General features: G+C 41.2%; 2 protein-coding genes across 2 annotated transcripts in view; both read right to left on the bottom strand.

Moving 5' to 3' along the window:
* Positions 1-13164, bottom strand: part of LOC145494250 (uncharacterized) — a 448804-nt gene that overhangs the window by 190120 nt on the left and 245520 nt on the right. The window lies entirely within an intron of this gene.
* LOC145495725 (uncharacterized) overlaps positions 864-13164 on the bottom strand; it is a 48394-nt gene continuing 36093 nt past the window's right edge. Inside the window, 10 exon segments of the mRNA XM_081475327.1 lie at positions 864-1508; positions 1897-1982; positions 2454-2601; positions 3065-3337; positions 3779-3863; positions 5146-5316; positions 5642-5772; positions 6063-6274; positions 7101-12284; positions 12694-12919. Coding sequence (XP_081331453.1) covers positions 1296-1508; positions 1897-1982; positions 2454-2601; positions 3065-3337; positions 3779-3863; positions 5146-5316; positions 5642-5772; positions 6063-6274; positions 7101-12284; positions 12694-12919 — 6729 coding nt within the window. The 3' untranslated portion in view covers positions 864-1295.

Raw genomic sequence — 13164 nt, forward strand, 5'->3', positions numbered from 1 at the left:
TTGATCATGTGTGAAGTCCTCCTAATGGACTGTCATGGAAGAAAAAGCTAGGAAAGTAGATTAGGTTCTTTAAGAGTTGTCTAACTGATCAATTCGATTGGAATTGAAATAACATTTTGTAATGCAGTTCCAAGCTCCAGAGTAGCTGGATAGTCCCCAGAGAGAGGGTATTCCCAGGAAACATCTATATAGGTATGTGCTGTCTGCGGGGGTGATGATTTGGTACTCCTGATCTAGAACGGGGCATCCGTATTTGGGACATTTGCTAGAATTGGGTATAACATTTCGACGCACAAAAATTAATTTTTAGCAGTAATTTTATGTTATCGATAGAGCATTTAAAGGCGACTGTGTCACAGGCTAGAATTTCCATGGCGGGTCGATAGCTATTTTGATTTATGGGCATTTTAGTCCATGAATGTCACAGGACTTGAGTTATTACAAACATCTTCATTCATTCATTCATTGCACACACAAAAAATCATCGAATCACAGGATAGAAATTATTCACGAGAACAGGCCCCAAACTGACCAGTGGGGTCTGGGAGAAAATAAAGTCACTTTGTTCACAGAAAAAAAAAAAGAAAAAAAAGAAAGAGAAGAAAAAACTACCCCAAAGTCAACGGAAAGATGGCAAGTCTCCTGTGAGCAAACTGTTTTCATCATCCACCTTCACACAGAGGTAACGGGGTCAACGAGTCGCGATTCATCTAGGAGAACTTTTAATCTGAACTGTGGGGAGTCCTGTGTATGCAAGCGGAACAATTTCAGAATTTTTCGCTCCATGTACGGTTTTTCATTTCGTAATACATAACGTTACACGCATGCGTACGGTGTACTTACCCTTTTTTTTGTTTTGAAAATAATAAAAACAAATAAACTCACTAAAATATTTTTAAACAACTATAAGCCCAGAGGTTTTTCTCCTGAATTGTTCGAACTGCTGATTATCTCAGAAGTATTTTGGGCTTTACATGAATTGTAGCAGTATCAGTTCCATGAAATATTTATTTTAACTCTAAGTACATAATTGTCAAATAGCGCGAAATTTTTCAACGATCCTTGTAGTGACAGCAGATCTTAAGTCATTGGTAAGAATTAATATTACAACACAAGACTTGGACTTCATAGTGAGGAATCTGCAATCCTGAACGTCTGTTAAACAAACAGCAGTCAATTTTTGTTTCTTTGATTCGTATCTACTTTGAATTGGTCCAACTGTTCGTTCCGCCTCTCCTATCGACGACTTCTGGACAGAAAAGAACAGTGAAATTTTCAACTACTGAAATTCTCATCTACACAAATCCAAAGGTCTTAGTCTTGATTGCCAGAAGAAGTTTGCTCTTAAGTATAGCTCGAGAAGAATAGAGAGGGATGTAGAGACGAGAAATGCATGTGTTCGCTGTAGGCAGTTGATGATCATGAGCGGGCTTCACTGTAACTGATGGTTTTGGTTGGAAACCTTCCTCGCTGGCAGGTAGGGCAGGGCTCGATGTCCAGAAATAGACCTTAGAAGAAAGTAGCATCAGTTTAAAATATGGCAGTTGATTAGTAAACTATCTAAATAAGAAAATATCTGTAATAAGCTCATTTAAATCCTCGCGTCAAAACGAAAATCATACCTCTAGAATGTTTCATGTAATATATCAAACATGAAAGACCGTGTTTGTCCACATTGACAAACACAGAGAATAGCGCTAAAATACGACGCATAGCGGAGTATTTTGACGAACTACGAGGTGTTTGCAAAATGGGTTCAAACACTGTCTTGAGTGTTTGATATATCTTCTCAATCGAAACTAAAACTAAGGAGAACACTTAAAATTCACTGTACTTTCCAAAACCACTAATCAAACTTCAGAGTGGTGTAGAATAGCTTTTTTCAAAAACACTCACCAAGTCCTGCCTATCAGAATTGCTCATTTTTTCCACTATAGACCAGAACCACTTCTTGAACTTGAGCAACTTTTCAGCACCAGCACCTGAAAATAGCAAAGACCAGAAGTCATGCACAACTTTGAGAAAACCAGTTACTTAACACGGGTAAACTGGGCAGAAAATGGCGAAAGAAGAGAGCGCACAACAAGAAAAAGTAATGCAGTACAACTAAGCGATATAAATAACAAGATACTCTTAAAATCATATATAGGGCTTAACATCCTTTTTCACTACATCCAAACACCATTTCGTACCGGTTTTCTTCTACAACTGGCATAGAGGTGTGGGGAGGGGCGGGGGGAGGGGGAGGTGCTTAAGATAATTCTCTGTAACTTGACAATTTAGCAAACCTAGAGGTGATCTTCAATGACGAAAGTTGGCTTTGCACTCTTTGTCAGTGTTTCGTTGAAAACATGAATTCGTATTTCGTAGACGGAGTCGCACTTAACTAAAGGTCTGTGCGTCCTTGGACAACCTTTACACCTCACAATAATGGCTGCTATGACACTACAAACCTCCTGTTTCATCATTAAAACACGTATAGCTTATCAGCTGCTGTACATTCACTTCACCACAACCATTTAACAGCAAGCGAAAATCCTCCGCAGTCAGGTTATCAAATGAGGACTGAGGTATAACATCCAGTACTCCGCTACGAAGAGCCTTCAAAGAGAAAGTGACCTGCGTCATTACTAGAGTTAAAGATATCACACTTAGTACAATTTTACGGATCTCCGTTACAGTTCTATATCCCACATTAGAATTTTAGCACGCTGATTGTTTCAACTGTGAAAATTTGTGAAAACACCTTTTTCCCACTTCACAACCAACCTTTACCGGGTAGTTTTAGGAGTGAACATTTGACTACCTTTAATGTTGCCATAGCAACAAAACGGTCGTTTTGCTTGTCGTTGAAACTTATAAAACTCTTATCTAAAAGTTGTTTTTTTTTTATGTCAGTGATGCTCTTCTGATAGAATTTTCGTACACAGAGCGTTTCCACATTGCGCTGCGGCTGCCATATTGGTGTCCTTAAACAATGAAACGGCGGCCATGTTGGTGTCCCAACCCAATCCTGCGAGAGATGAACATGGCTGATTACGAGCAGGTGATAAAGAGAACTTACCTGAAGAGCTCTCTTGTTATTACCAGCCATCCTGTGCTCTGCGTACAGGCGAACATATTCATGCACATTAGACGATGTGACTGCCACATTCTTTCCACCTTTAATCAACTCTACTTGGTTGCCATCACCTTCGTCCGCGGTGACCTGGACACTGAATGTCAGGTCGAGTCCCTTGAATATGTGTTCAGCATTGGGAGAAGCAGCTTCAACAATCAGCTTGCGTAAGCTTTCGTACAGCATAGGGTCAAAGAATGCCAGGTCATGCCAACCAGTCTACAAAATAACAAGTAGAAACACGTGAGCCCCTTCAATTATACAAAAGAAAATACCAGTCATTATCATTTTGCAACCACGGCCGGCTTTCTGAACGCATTACCAGATGTAGTCAATTCGTATTTTTCTTCACATTTGCTAACGATTTTTATTTTTCCAAACTGTTTGTCAGGGAATAAATTGCAATATTGTTGTTCCAAGCACCTCAGTAAAAATAATGACAGTTAGTCATTATACCGTTAATGATGTAACGCGCAATAAAAGTATCGATCACTGGCCAAAAAAACTACTTTGCATTAACGGAACTTTCTAGAACCGTCGTTGAGACAATTGTGACATGTGAAATGTACATGTTGTAATCTTCTTTTAGTTATTTGAACTCGAGTGTAACGTTTATATACTACAAGGCACACTAAGATAGAAGATTCGATGCTGACTTACCCTTCTGGAGAGAATGTGCTTTATGACATGTCTGTTGAGGTTGATTGGACACAACTCATTCTGTAGTAGACACAAGCCCATGATCCTTGGATACAAACAGAAAGGAAGTTGGTCAGTTATTTAAATGACTGCTGAACATACATCACTTGCAAAACAACGGACGTTAAAATTTCGGACGTTTAATTTTCGAACACATTTTATCTCATTTCGGGCAAATCTCGGTCAGAGATTACGGACACTTCTGAAACATAGCTAAAGTGAATTTACGCCAGATACAAAACACGAATCAGACTGAAAAAAAAAAAAAGGCATCTGTGAAAATGATAGTTTTACCGCACCCTCAAGGTTTTAAATACATGTTTAAACCGACGAGAAAATAATACAAATTCTATCAAACCATTACATATCTCAATCAATGTCTCCACTGGTGTTAACTCCATAAAGAAAACTAAGAGCTTTGGAGCTACTAAAGTGCCCCTATGATCAAATTCTCGATATCCAATTTTTAGCATTTTGGTACACAATAGGTCTTTCCTAGATATCTTGCCAAATTTTAATCTATTGCGAACATTAGAACTCACCTTTTTTTGGACCTTTATTTCCGAGAATTTACGGCCGCCATTTAAATTAAAATTTTCCCTGTTCCAAGGCTTGGTTGGGAGTGGAGTAAATGACGTCATTTACTCAAAAATACCACACGGGTTAAAATTATAATAACAATACAGCAATTCGCATAACGAATAACAAAACCTTTGGCTCTTATAGTCCTGCAATTTTCTACAATAATTGTTATTACAATTTCAACCCGTGCGGCATTTTTGAGTAAATGACGTCATTTACTCCAATTCCCAACCAAGCCTTAGAACAAGGAAAATTGATAGCGGCCGTAAATTCTCGGAAATAAAGCTCCAAAAAACGTGAGTTCTAATGTTCGTAAGAGATTGAAATTTGATAAGATATTTAAGAAAGACGTATTGTGTACCAAAATTTTAAAAAAATGGATATGGAGGATTTGTTCATAGAGGCACTGTAAAAGATTTAAATCAACAGTGGCATAGTGTTCTCCCTTGTGCTGCTTGGTTACAAACCTGCTTTATAGCAATTTCTGCTACAAACCTACAGACTAGCAACTGAAGGGCTTGGTGCAAAACAGGATTTCTCAGTGAACAGAGCAAGTATGCGACACTATTGCACACTTTTACCCTCCCCACCCACTTAAAAATAACTAAAATATCACGGGCCTTCCTCTCCATAGAGGGAAGATAACATCAATTGCATACAACAATTCACTTACACTACCCAGTATTAGATAATACCATCATGACAAGCAAATGGATCATACAAGTTATATTACAATGACAGCATACCTGCCGACATTCCTGAAGCAGTTAAGTCTTTCCTCTGTACACTTTCCGGGCCGTGGGGAGTAAAAGCCAGTCTTGCCGGGTTGGTGGAACAATGGAGAACTGTCATCTTCAGAATCATCAAGATCCCCACCAGGGCTAAGGGAGTCATCATCTGCATCCTTTATTGGTTTCCTGTGAAGGCAAAACATTTGCTATCAGACTGTCGCCGTGACAAAAAGTACGAACAATGAGTTTTAGGGTTGTCTAGACTTGGCAGTTTTGGACATTCACAGATCCCTTGGCAGATGACATTCACTGCCTCTGCTTCTTCTTCTAGACTAACGACTTCTCCTACCCCATCGGGTTTCCGAAAATGCCACTTTCAATGCATCCTTTTTAAGTCTGGATTCTCCTACACTCTGTGGTAACCACATGAGGGGCACAAATTAAGGGAAGTATACAGGAAACAACAACAACAATGAAAGAATTTTTACCATTAAAAAAATTATCCACTTACTTGCCAGATACAAGAAGAAGCTCCACAGCTTCCTCAACTCTTTGTCTTAAGGTGTCTTCACTGGCTAAAAGCAGCAGTAACTGGGCTGGAGATAGCTCCAGTAACATGCCTGTGATCTTGCTAGCAAGTGACTGAAAGAGGGACAAAATGGGAAAATATTTACCCACGTTACAATGGTAATCTCAGTAATCACCTCTTGCCACCCAGCACTGGTAAACTGTTAGGGTAATGCTGGAGGTAACTAACAATGGGCTAAAATGTAGCCTAGTGATAGTAACAATACTCTCGCTCTCTTCGTAGCTTCATATTACAGAAAAAAAAACAAGACTCAAGTGCACGTAGTGTTTTGAGCTGCTAGGTTTGTGATGACTCACACTACATACTATTCTAGCATTTTGAGGCTATAAACGACAGAACTTACAGACTGCAAGGCGTGTACACGTGGATAGAGCCTCTCTCCCAAGGACTTCCTGTGGTACGGCAGTGAATCACCATCAGCGTCCTCTCCATCAGCGCTGCTGCTACCACTGAAGTGGAATGCTCGAGCATCAGCTGACAGCTGTCTTCTCACGTCACGTTCACGATCACGCTTGCAACGATAACTTGGGACTCGTTTACTGCGATGAACTATGCCTGTTGTGATTGGAATAAAAACATAGTATAATGTTAATTTTTAAACACAGAGAACCAACACAGTAGAGGTAACTTAAGTATAGAAGTGTTAAGTACATTAACAAACAAGCACGAAACTAATTTGTTATTCCTTTTTTTCAAACAACAACACAATATTGAATCTTCAGTAACAATCTTGCTTCACTTCAGTGAATTAACAAGATTTTTGCCCAAGAATAGCATAAAAAATGAAAAAAATAAAGAAATAAATTGTCAGCAAACATAAGCATTCACCCTACAAATGTAAGTGTTCAAATTAAAAAGGAAAACAAAATCGATTGTATGTAATATTGATAACCATGATAAGAAAGATTAGACATATCTCTACGACATTTTGAAGAAATGTTTCTTGGTCAAAAGGAAGCTTACTTCTGCTGGGTTCCAGAGCAGGTTGAAAATGAACGATTTATTCCATAAACGCAACAAAATTTATAACAATATTCATCTGCTCTTCGACCCGAACGTCCAGCTCACGTTTCTTCGTTTACAACATGTCATCACTCGGACCTAGTCTCCACTCGGTAAATAGGCAACGCGCCTTACACAAAATGAACACAAAATTTCAGTTCGGAACATCCTCCCGCCCGATGCAGGGAGTGCATCACTACATGTAACTTGTCAACCAAGTTCAATAGAGTTCAACTAAAATGTTCAACAAGGTCTCATAAAGTTCAATTAAGTTCAGCAGCTAAGTCAGCATCAGAGCTTTCAAACAGGTGTAACCGCTGTACTGGACGACGGGTAAGACTTCCAGATGAGGTCCGCAGGGTAACGGACCGGACAAAACCGTCACGGCCTGTGTGGGTGTCTTCCACTCGTGCACGTGACCACTGACCCCGAGCTACGCGATCCTCACTTACTAGGACCAAGTCACCTTTGCAGATTTCACGACCAATCTTGTACCATTTCTTGAGAGGTGTCAGGGATTTTAGGTACTCTGCATGCCAACGCTTCCAAAATCCATTTACAAGCTTCTGGTGATACTGAAAACGTTTGGTGAGGGCTCTTGAGGTCTGTTCTGAAACATGAGTGTCTTTAGTCGGACACGCTTGAAGATTCCTGCCAATCAAAATCTGTGCAGGGGTAATCACACTGTAGTCATCAGGGTCTGCACCAAGGTAAGTAAGAGGACGACTGTTCAGCTGTGCTTCAATTTCAGCTAAAATAGTAGTTAACTGCTCGGCATCCAACATTGCTTTGGCAAATAGTTTCTTCAGTGGCGTCTTGACACTCTTTACAAGACGTTCATAAAAGCCACCCCACCATGGGGCTTTTTCCACAATGAACTTCCACTGAATCTTCTTTTCAGACAAAGCACTTTGGGTCTGGTCTGATTCCAATACTCTCCAACATCGCTGTAGCTCCTTGTTAGCAGCCTTAAAAGTTTTTGCATTATCTGACCAAATAATGCTGCACATTCCTCTTCTTGCAATCATTCGTCTAAGAGCAAGGAGAAATCGCTCAGTTGTCATATCACATACCAACTCCAAGTGTATTGCACGGGTAACTGCACATGTAAATAAACAGATATAGACTTTTTCACCACTGTCTTTCAAATACAAAGGACCAGCAAAGTCTAGACCCACGTTAGTGAACGGTGGTGCAGGCTTAATTCTGTCTTCAGGAAGTGGTGCCATCTGCTGACCAAAGGGTTTTGTTTGGTAATGGCGACAAATTAGACAGTTCCTTAGTGTCTGACGGACAGTCGATCGTCCCTTGATCACCCAAAATCTCTGTCGCAAAAGTGACAAAGTGTGTTCAACTCCAGCATGTAGTTCACGGCTGTGAATATCATCAATTAACAACTTAACAACAGGATGGTTAGAAGGCAGGATAATAGGATGTTTCTCCTCTTCTGGCAACAGTGACTTGTGAATTCTTCCTCCAACACGAAGAAAATGACTAGTCGGACACATAAACGGGTTTAAATTGGCAAGGTTGCTGTCCTTCACTGGACCATGCTGTTTACATGACGCAATTTCTTCAGGAAAACCTGCTTCTTGTACATGAGATATCAACCATTCTTCTGCATTTTGTATCTCTAAACCAGTTAAAGGGCTGTCAATTCTTTCCTCTTCTTTCACTCTTGAGTTGCTAACGAATCTTCTGATCCAAGCAACAGTTCTTAGCAAGCGACTATACTTGCTGAATCTTGTGAAGTCAATAAACGGCTCTTTGGGTTGCACAACACAACTGACACTAGCTTTACTCTTCCTCTCTGGGTTAACAATTTCACTGGAGGGTTTTGACCTTAAATCCTCGGGCCAATCTTTTTCGGACTCTTGCAACCAAGAGGGTCCTTTCCACCACAAATGACTCTCTCGTAACTGACTTGCAGATAAACCTCGGGTAGGTAGATCAGCTGGGTTCTGCGGTCCTGGACAATACCTCCAAACACTGGGATCCAGCAACGACTGAATTTCAATAACACGATTAGCAACAAATGGTTTCCACTGTGAGGCTGCTCCTCTAATCCAGTGTAACGTTGAAGAATTGTCTGTCCAACAAACAATGCGGCTAATGGGACAATCTATTGCACCTTTGACATAGGTGCAAAGTCTAGCAGTAATTACAGCAGCCATCAACTCTAAGCGCGGTAGGGTAATCTTCCTTACAGGAGCCACTCGGGTCTTGGACATCACAAGACTGGTAGATACCCTTCCATCTTCACAAACAACTCTCAGATAAACTGCAGAGGCATAAGCAACTTCTGACGCATCACCAAATGCGTGTAGCTCTACTTTGGGGTTCTGACCTAATGGCAAATCAGTGTAACATCTAGAAATTTGAAGGTGTCCAAGTTCAGAAATCTCTTGAACCCACTGATTCCATTTCGATGAGACTTCCATGGGAATTTCCTCATCCCATCCAACACCCTTGGTCCACAAGCTTTGAAGAATTAATTTTGACCTCACTGAAAAGGGTGCGATTAGACCAATCGGATCAAATATCTTTGCTGCTAAAGACGCCACCTTTCTTTTAGTGTACACTGTCTTTGATCTCGACTGAACAATGTCCACATCAATTGTAAAGACAAGGTTGTCAGTAAGTGTATTCCACTTTAATCCTAATGCTTTTGTGATTGGATGTGCTTCTGCTAGATCACTTTCCAGGCTGACAAGACTAACTGCTGCTCTGTCCCTCTCTGGTATGGCCTCCATAAGCTCAGATGAATTGTTTGACCATTTTGTGAAATTAAAGGCAGCTTTCTGCATAAGCTCAGTAGCACTTCGCTGTAATTTCAGCGTTTCCTGCACATTGTCTCTCCCTGAAGCAAAGTCATCAACATAAGTGTTCCTCAAGATTTCATTTGATGCAACAGGGAATGTTTCTTTACACCTTTTCACATGCTCTTGAATAGTGCCAATGGCAAGAAACGGACTGGAAACAACTCCAAATGTGACCCTTGTCATTCTGTAAATCTTAGACGTGGCCTTGGGGTCCAAATCTCTCCACAGATACCGGTGTGAATCTCTGTCTTCTTCTTTTAACCGAATCTGCAAGAACATCTTCTCTATGTCACCCATGATACCAACATAATTCTTTCGAAAACGCAGAAGAATTCCGACCAAATCTGGCTGTAATGCTGGGCCTGGCTCTAAGCAGCTGTTCAGAGAGACACCATTGCTATCTTTCGCTGATGCATCAAACACAACTCTTGTCTTGGTTGTCTGCTTGTCTTCCCTGATGATCGCATGATGAGGGAGATAGAACACCGGACGCCCATCTGTTGGTGTAATTTCATCACAAGGTACTTCTTCAGCAACACCGTTCTCAACATACTTGTTAATCGCTTCTCTGTACGATGCAGCTTTCACTGGCTCATGGAGCAGCTTCTTTTCTAGATTGTACAACCTACTTTCCGCTTGCCGGTAATTATCTTTCAATGAAATGCAATCTTCCTTCCATGGTAAGGATACTTCATAGCGACCATCATTGTATGTTAGTGTCTCTTTAAACTTCTTCAAGACCACATCTTCTGCATGAGTAGTAGAAATTGAACTTTCAGCAAGTCTGACACCAATGGACTCCAAATCCCAGAACTTTTGAAGTGTTTCATTCAATTGTTTTTCAACACTAATTTGAACATTCATAGACACAGTGCATTCTTGGCCATGACCACCTGTTGGCCCACAGAAGACCCAACCCAAAGTTGTGCGAACTGCAACTGGCTCACGGGAACCCCCTCTTACAATGTCTCTTGTCACAAAGGAATAATAGAAATCCAAGCCAATAAGCACATCAATCTCTTGTTCCTCTCTAGGGAATTCTTCAGGAAATGCTATGTTTCGAAGGTGACACCATCTTGTTGGATGAATATCCACAGCTTCAGCTGGCCGGCATATTACTGGTGTAGTAAGTGCCTCAATACATTGAGGCTGTCCAGATTTGTCAATAGGTGCCACAGTAAACGCAGTTCTCTTCCGCAAAGTGCTCTTGGTGGCCTCTCCACCAAATCCAGAAACAGCAATTTTGACACTCTTCCCATCAAGACCAAGCTCATCAATTACACTCTGCCGAACAAACGACGTTTGAGAACCAGGATCAAAGAAACATCTCACAACTTTTGAACACCCATTCGATCCACACAAAATAGCTGGTATGGTCTGCAGGATCACTTTTCCACCTGAGCTCACTGCAACAGAATTTGCCACAACTGAGGACGGCAAAGCAGGACCTGACGACGAGGGTAGTAATTCCGAGGCTGATTCCACCTTGACTTCTTCCAAGGGAGGACGAGCTGAATCCTGATGCAGGAGACTGTGATGTCTACCTTGGCAATGCTTGCATGGAGGTTTCTGGCACACTTCGGCTCTATGACCAGGTTCAAGGCATCGGAAACACAGGCCTTTAGACGTTGCTTTTCTGAATCTTTCTTTCACAGGTAATGACAGAAAAGTGACACATGACTTCAAACCATGGTTTTTGTAGCAAATGACACACTTGCCCTCTTGCGTTGCCGCACATAATGCAGAGGTGGATAATTTTTGTGACCGGTTAAACTTGAAACGGTTTTCACGATTTCCAAGATTTTCCTTTGCCGGAGCTTTGGAATCAAGAGAAGGAGGCTGTGAAGACTCTTTAGCTCTTATCAATTGCTCCAAGAAAGTAAACAGTATTTTCACTTCCACACAGTCCTGTTTAGCTTTCTCCTCATTAAGCTCCAATTCCCATTTTTCCACAACTTTTTTTGGCAGCTTGTCAACTATTAGAGGCACAAGAACTGGAGCCAAAGTTTCAGAATTAAACTTTTCACCAAAGGACTCAACAGAGCGAACGTGACCTATCACTTCATCGTAGAATTTACGCATGGAGGTTGCATCATCAGAGCTCAAACGTGGCAAATGGATCAAGGATCTTACATGTGCATCAAGTATTAACCTTGCATGCCCGAATCTTTCCTTCAAGATTTCCAAAACTGGCTTGTAATTCGCTTGTACCACTGCAAAACCTTTCACCGCTTCAGCAGCCGAACCCTTTAGCGATCTCATCAAGTACTCTAATTTTTGGACATCTGCCAACGACGGATTGTCAACCACTGAAACTTTTATCGACTGATAATAGGGTTGCCAGCTCAAAACATTTCCGTCAAAGGTTGGTAGATTAATCTTGGGTAGCTTAACTTGTACTTGAGAGGACGACTGGGATACGGGTGGATTGCTTCCTAACAATTGTACTTCGGGAACTTGTTTACTTGCCAAATAACTTGTCATTTTGGCCATGCTTTCAATTACACGCGCTTCGTATTCATTATGGCTCTCACATTCCGCCTCGATCTCTTCATCGTCTAACATTGTGCACATCGTGGCTTGCACTTCCTGCAAGTCACTCCACTTACTTGCGACATTATCTTTCAACACTTGAACTCGTGCATAATTATCTTGTTGTGACAGGGCTTCGTCGATTAACTTCAACGTGTCTGTGACAGATTTTCTCAGGAATTTTCTCTTTTTCTTGATAGCTTCTAAATCTTTCGACATTTTGAAAGACCACAAATTTTACTAACCTCATATAATCGCAACAATTACAGGTCTGCACATTCACAGAAGTTCCTCTCGTTCAAAGTGCTGATGCAATACACATGTGGTTTGTTTGGCGCCAAATCGCCGATATGCGAAAACCAACTTCTTCGCAGTAATAAACGGATCCAACTCTCCTTTTGCTCGACCAATCGTCGAAACTGTTTCTCCAAATCCAATATCCGGCTCGAAGGACCATGAAAATGAACGATTTATTCCATAAACGCAACAAAATTTATAACAATATTCATCTGCTCTTCGACCCGAACGTCCAGCTCACGTTTCTTCGTTTACAACATGTCATCACTCGGACCTAGTCTCCACTCGGTAAATAGGCAACGCGCCTTACACAAAATGAACACAAAATTTCAGTTCGGAACACAGGTAGTTTTTCTCCAGATAAGAACGCTTCTCCTACTGCAGTGTAAAAGCTCCTTGCTACCCCACTGCCCTCGCCTGGCTCATCCTTGAATGTGACCTTCACACGATGTATAGTCATGGGGCGAGACCTGGGCCCACGACGGCCAAACTGCGTGTTAAGCTGCCTGATGGTCTGTTGTATCAGTGTGGCTCGGTCACGCTCAACCTGAGTCAGATCACACACATTCAAGTTTTCAAATCTTCTTCCCAAACTCATTAACACTTCACCAGGTTTAAACAAAGAACATCATGACCCCTTGTCTGATCCTAATTAGCATAGAATTTTCACGATTTTATTTCTCCGCATTCTCCTTAGTTTTGGTTTCGATTGAGAAAATATATCAAACACGAAAGACCGTGTTTGACCACATTTCCAAACACCTCGAAGGTCGCCAAAATACCCCATGGCGC

Source organism: Orbicella franksi, chromosome 8 (assembly GCF_964199315.1).
Source record: "Orbicella franksi chromosome 8, jaOrbFran1.1, whole genome shotgun sequence".
Lineage (NCBI taxonomy): Eukaryota > Metazoa > Cnidaria > Anthozoa > Scleractinia > Merulinidae > Orbicella > Orbicella franksi.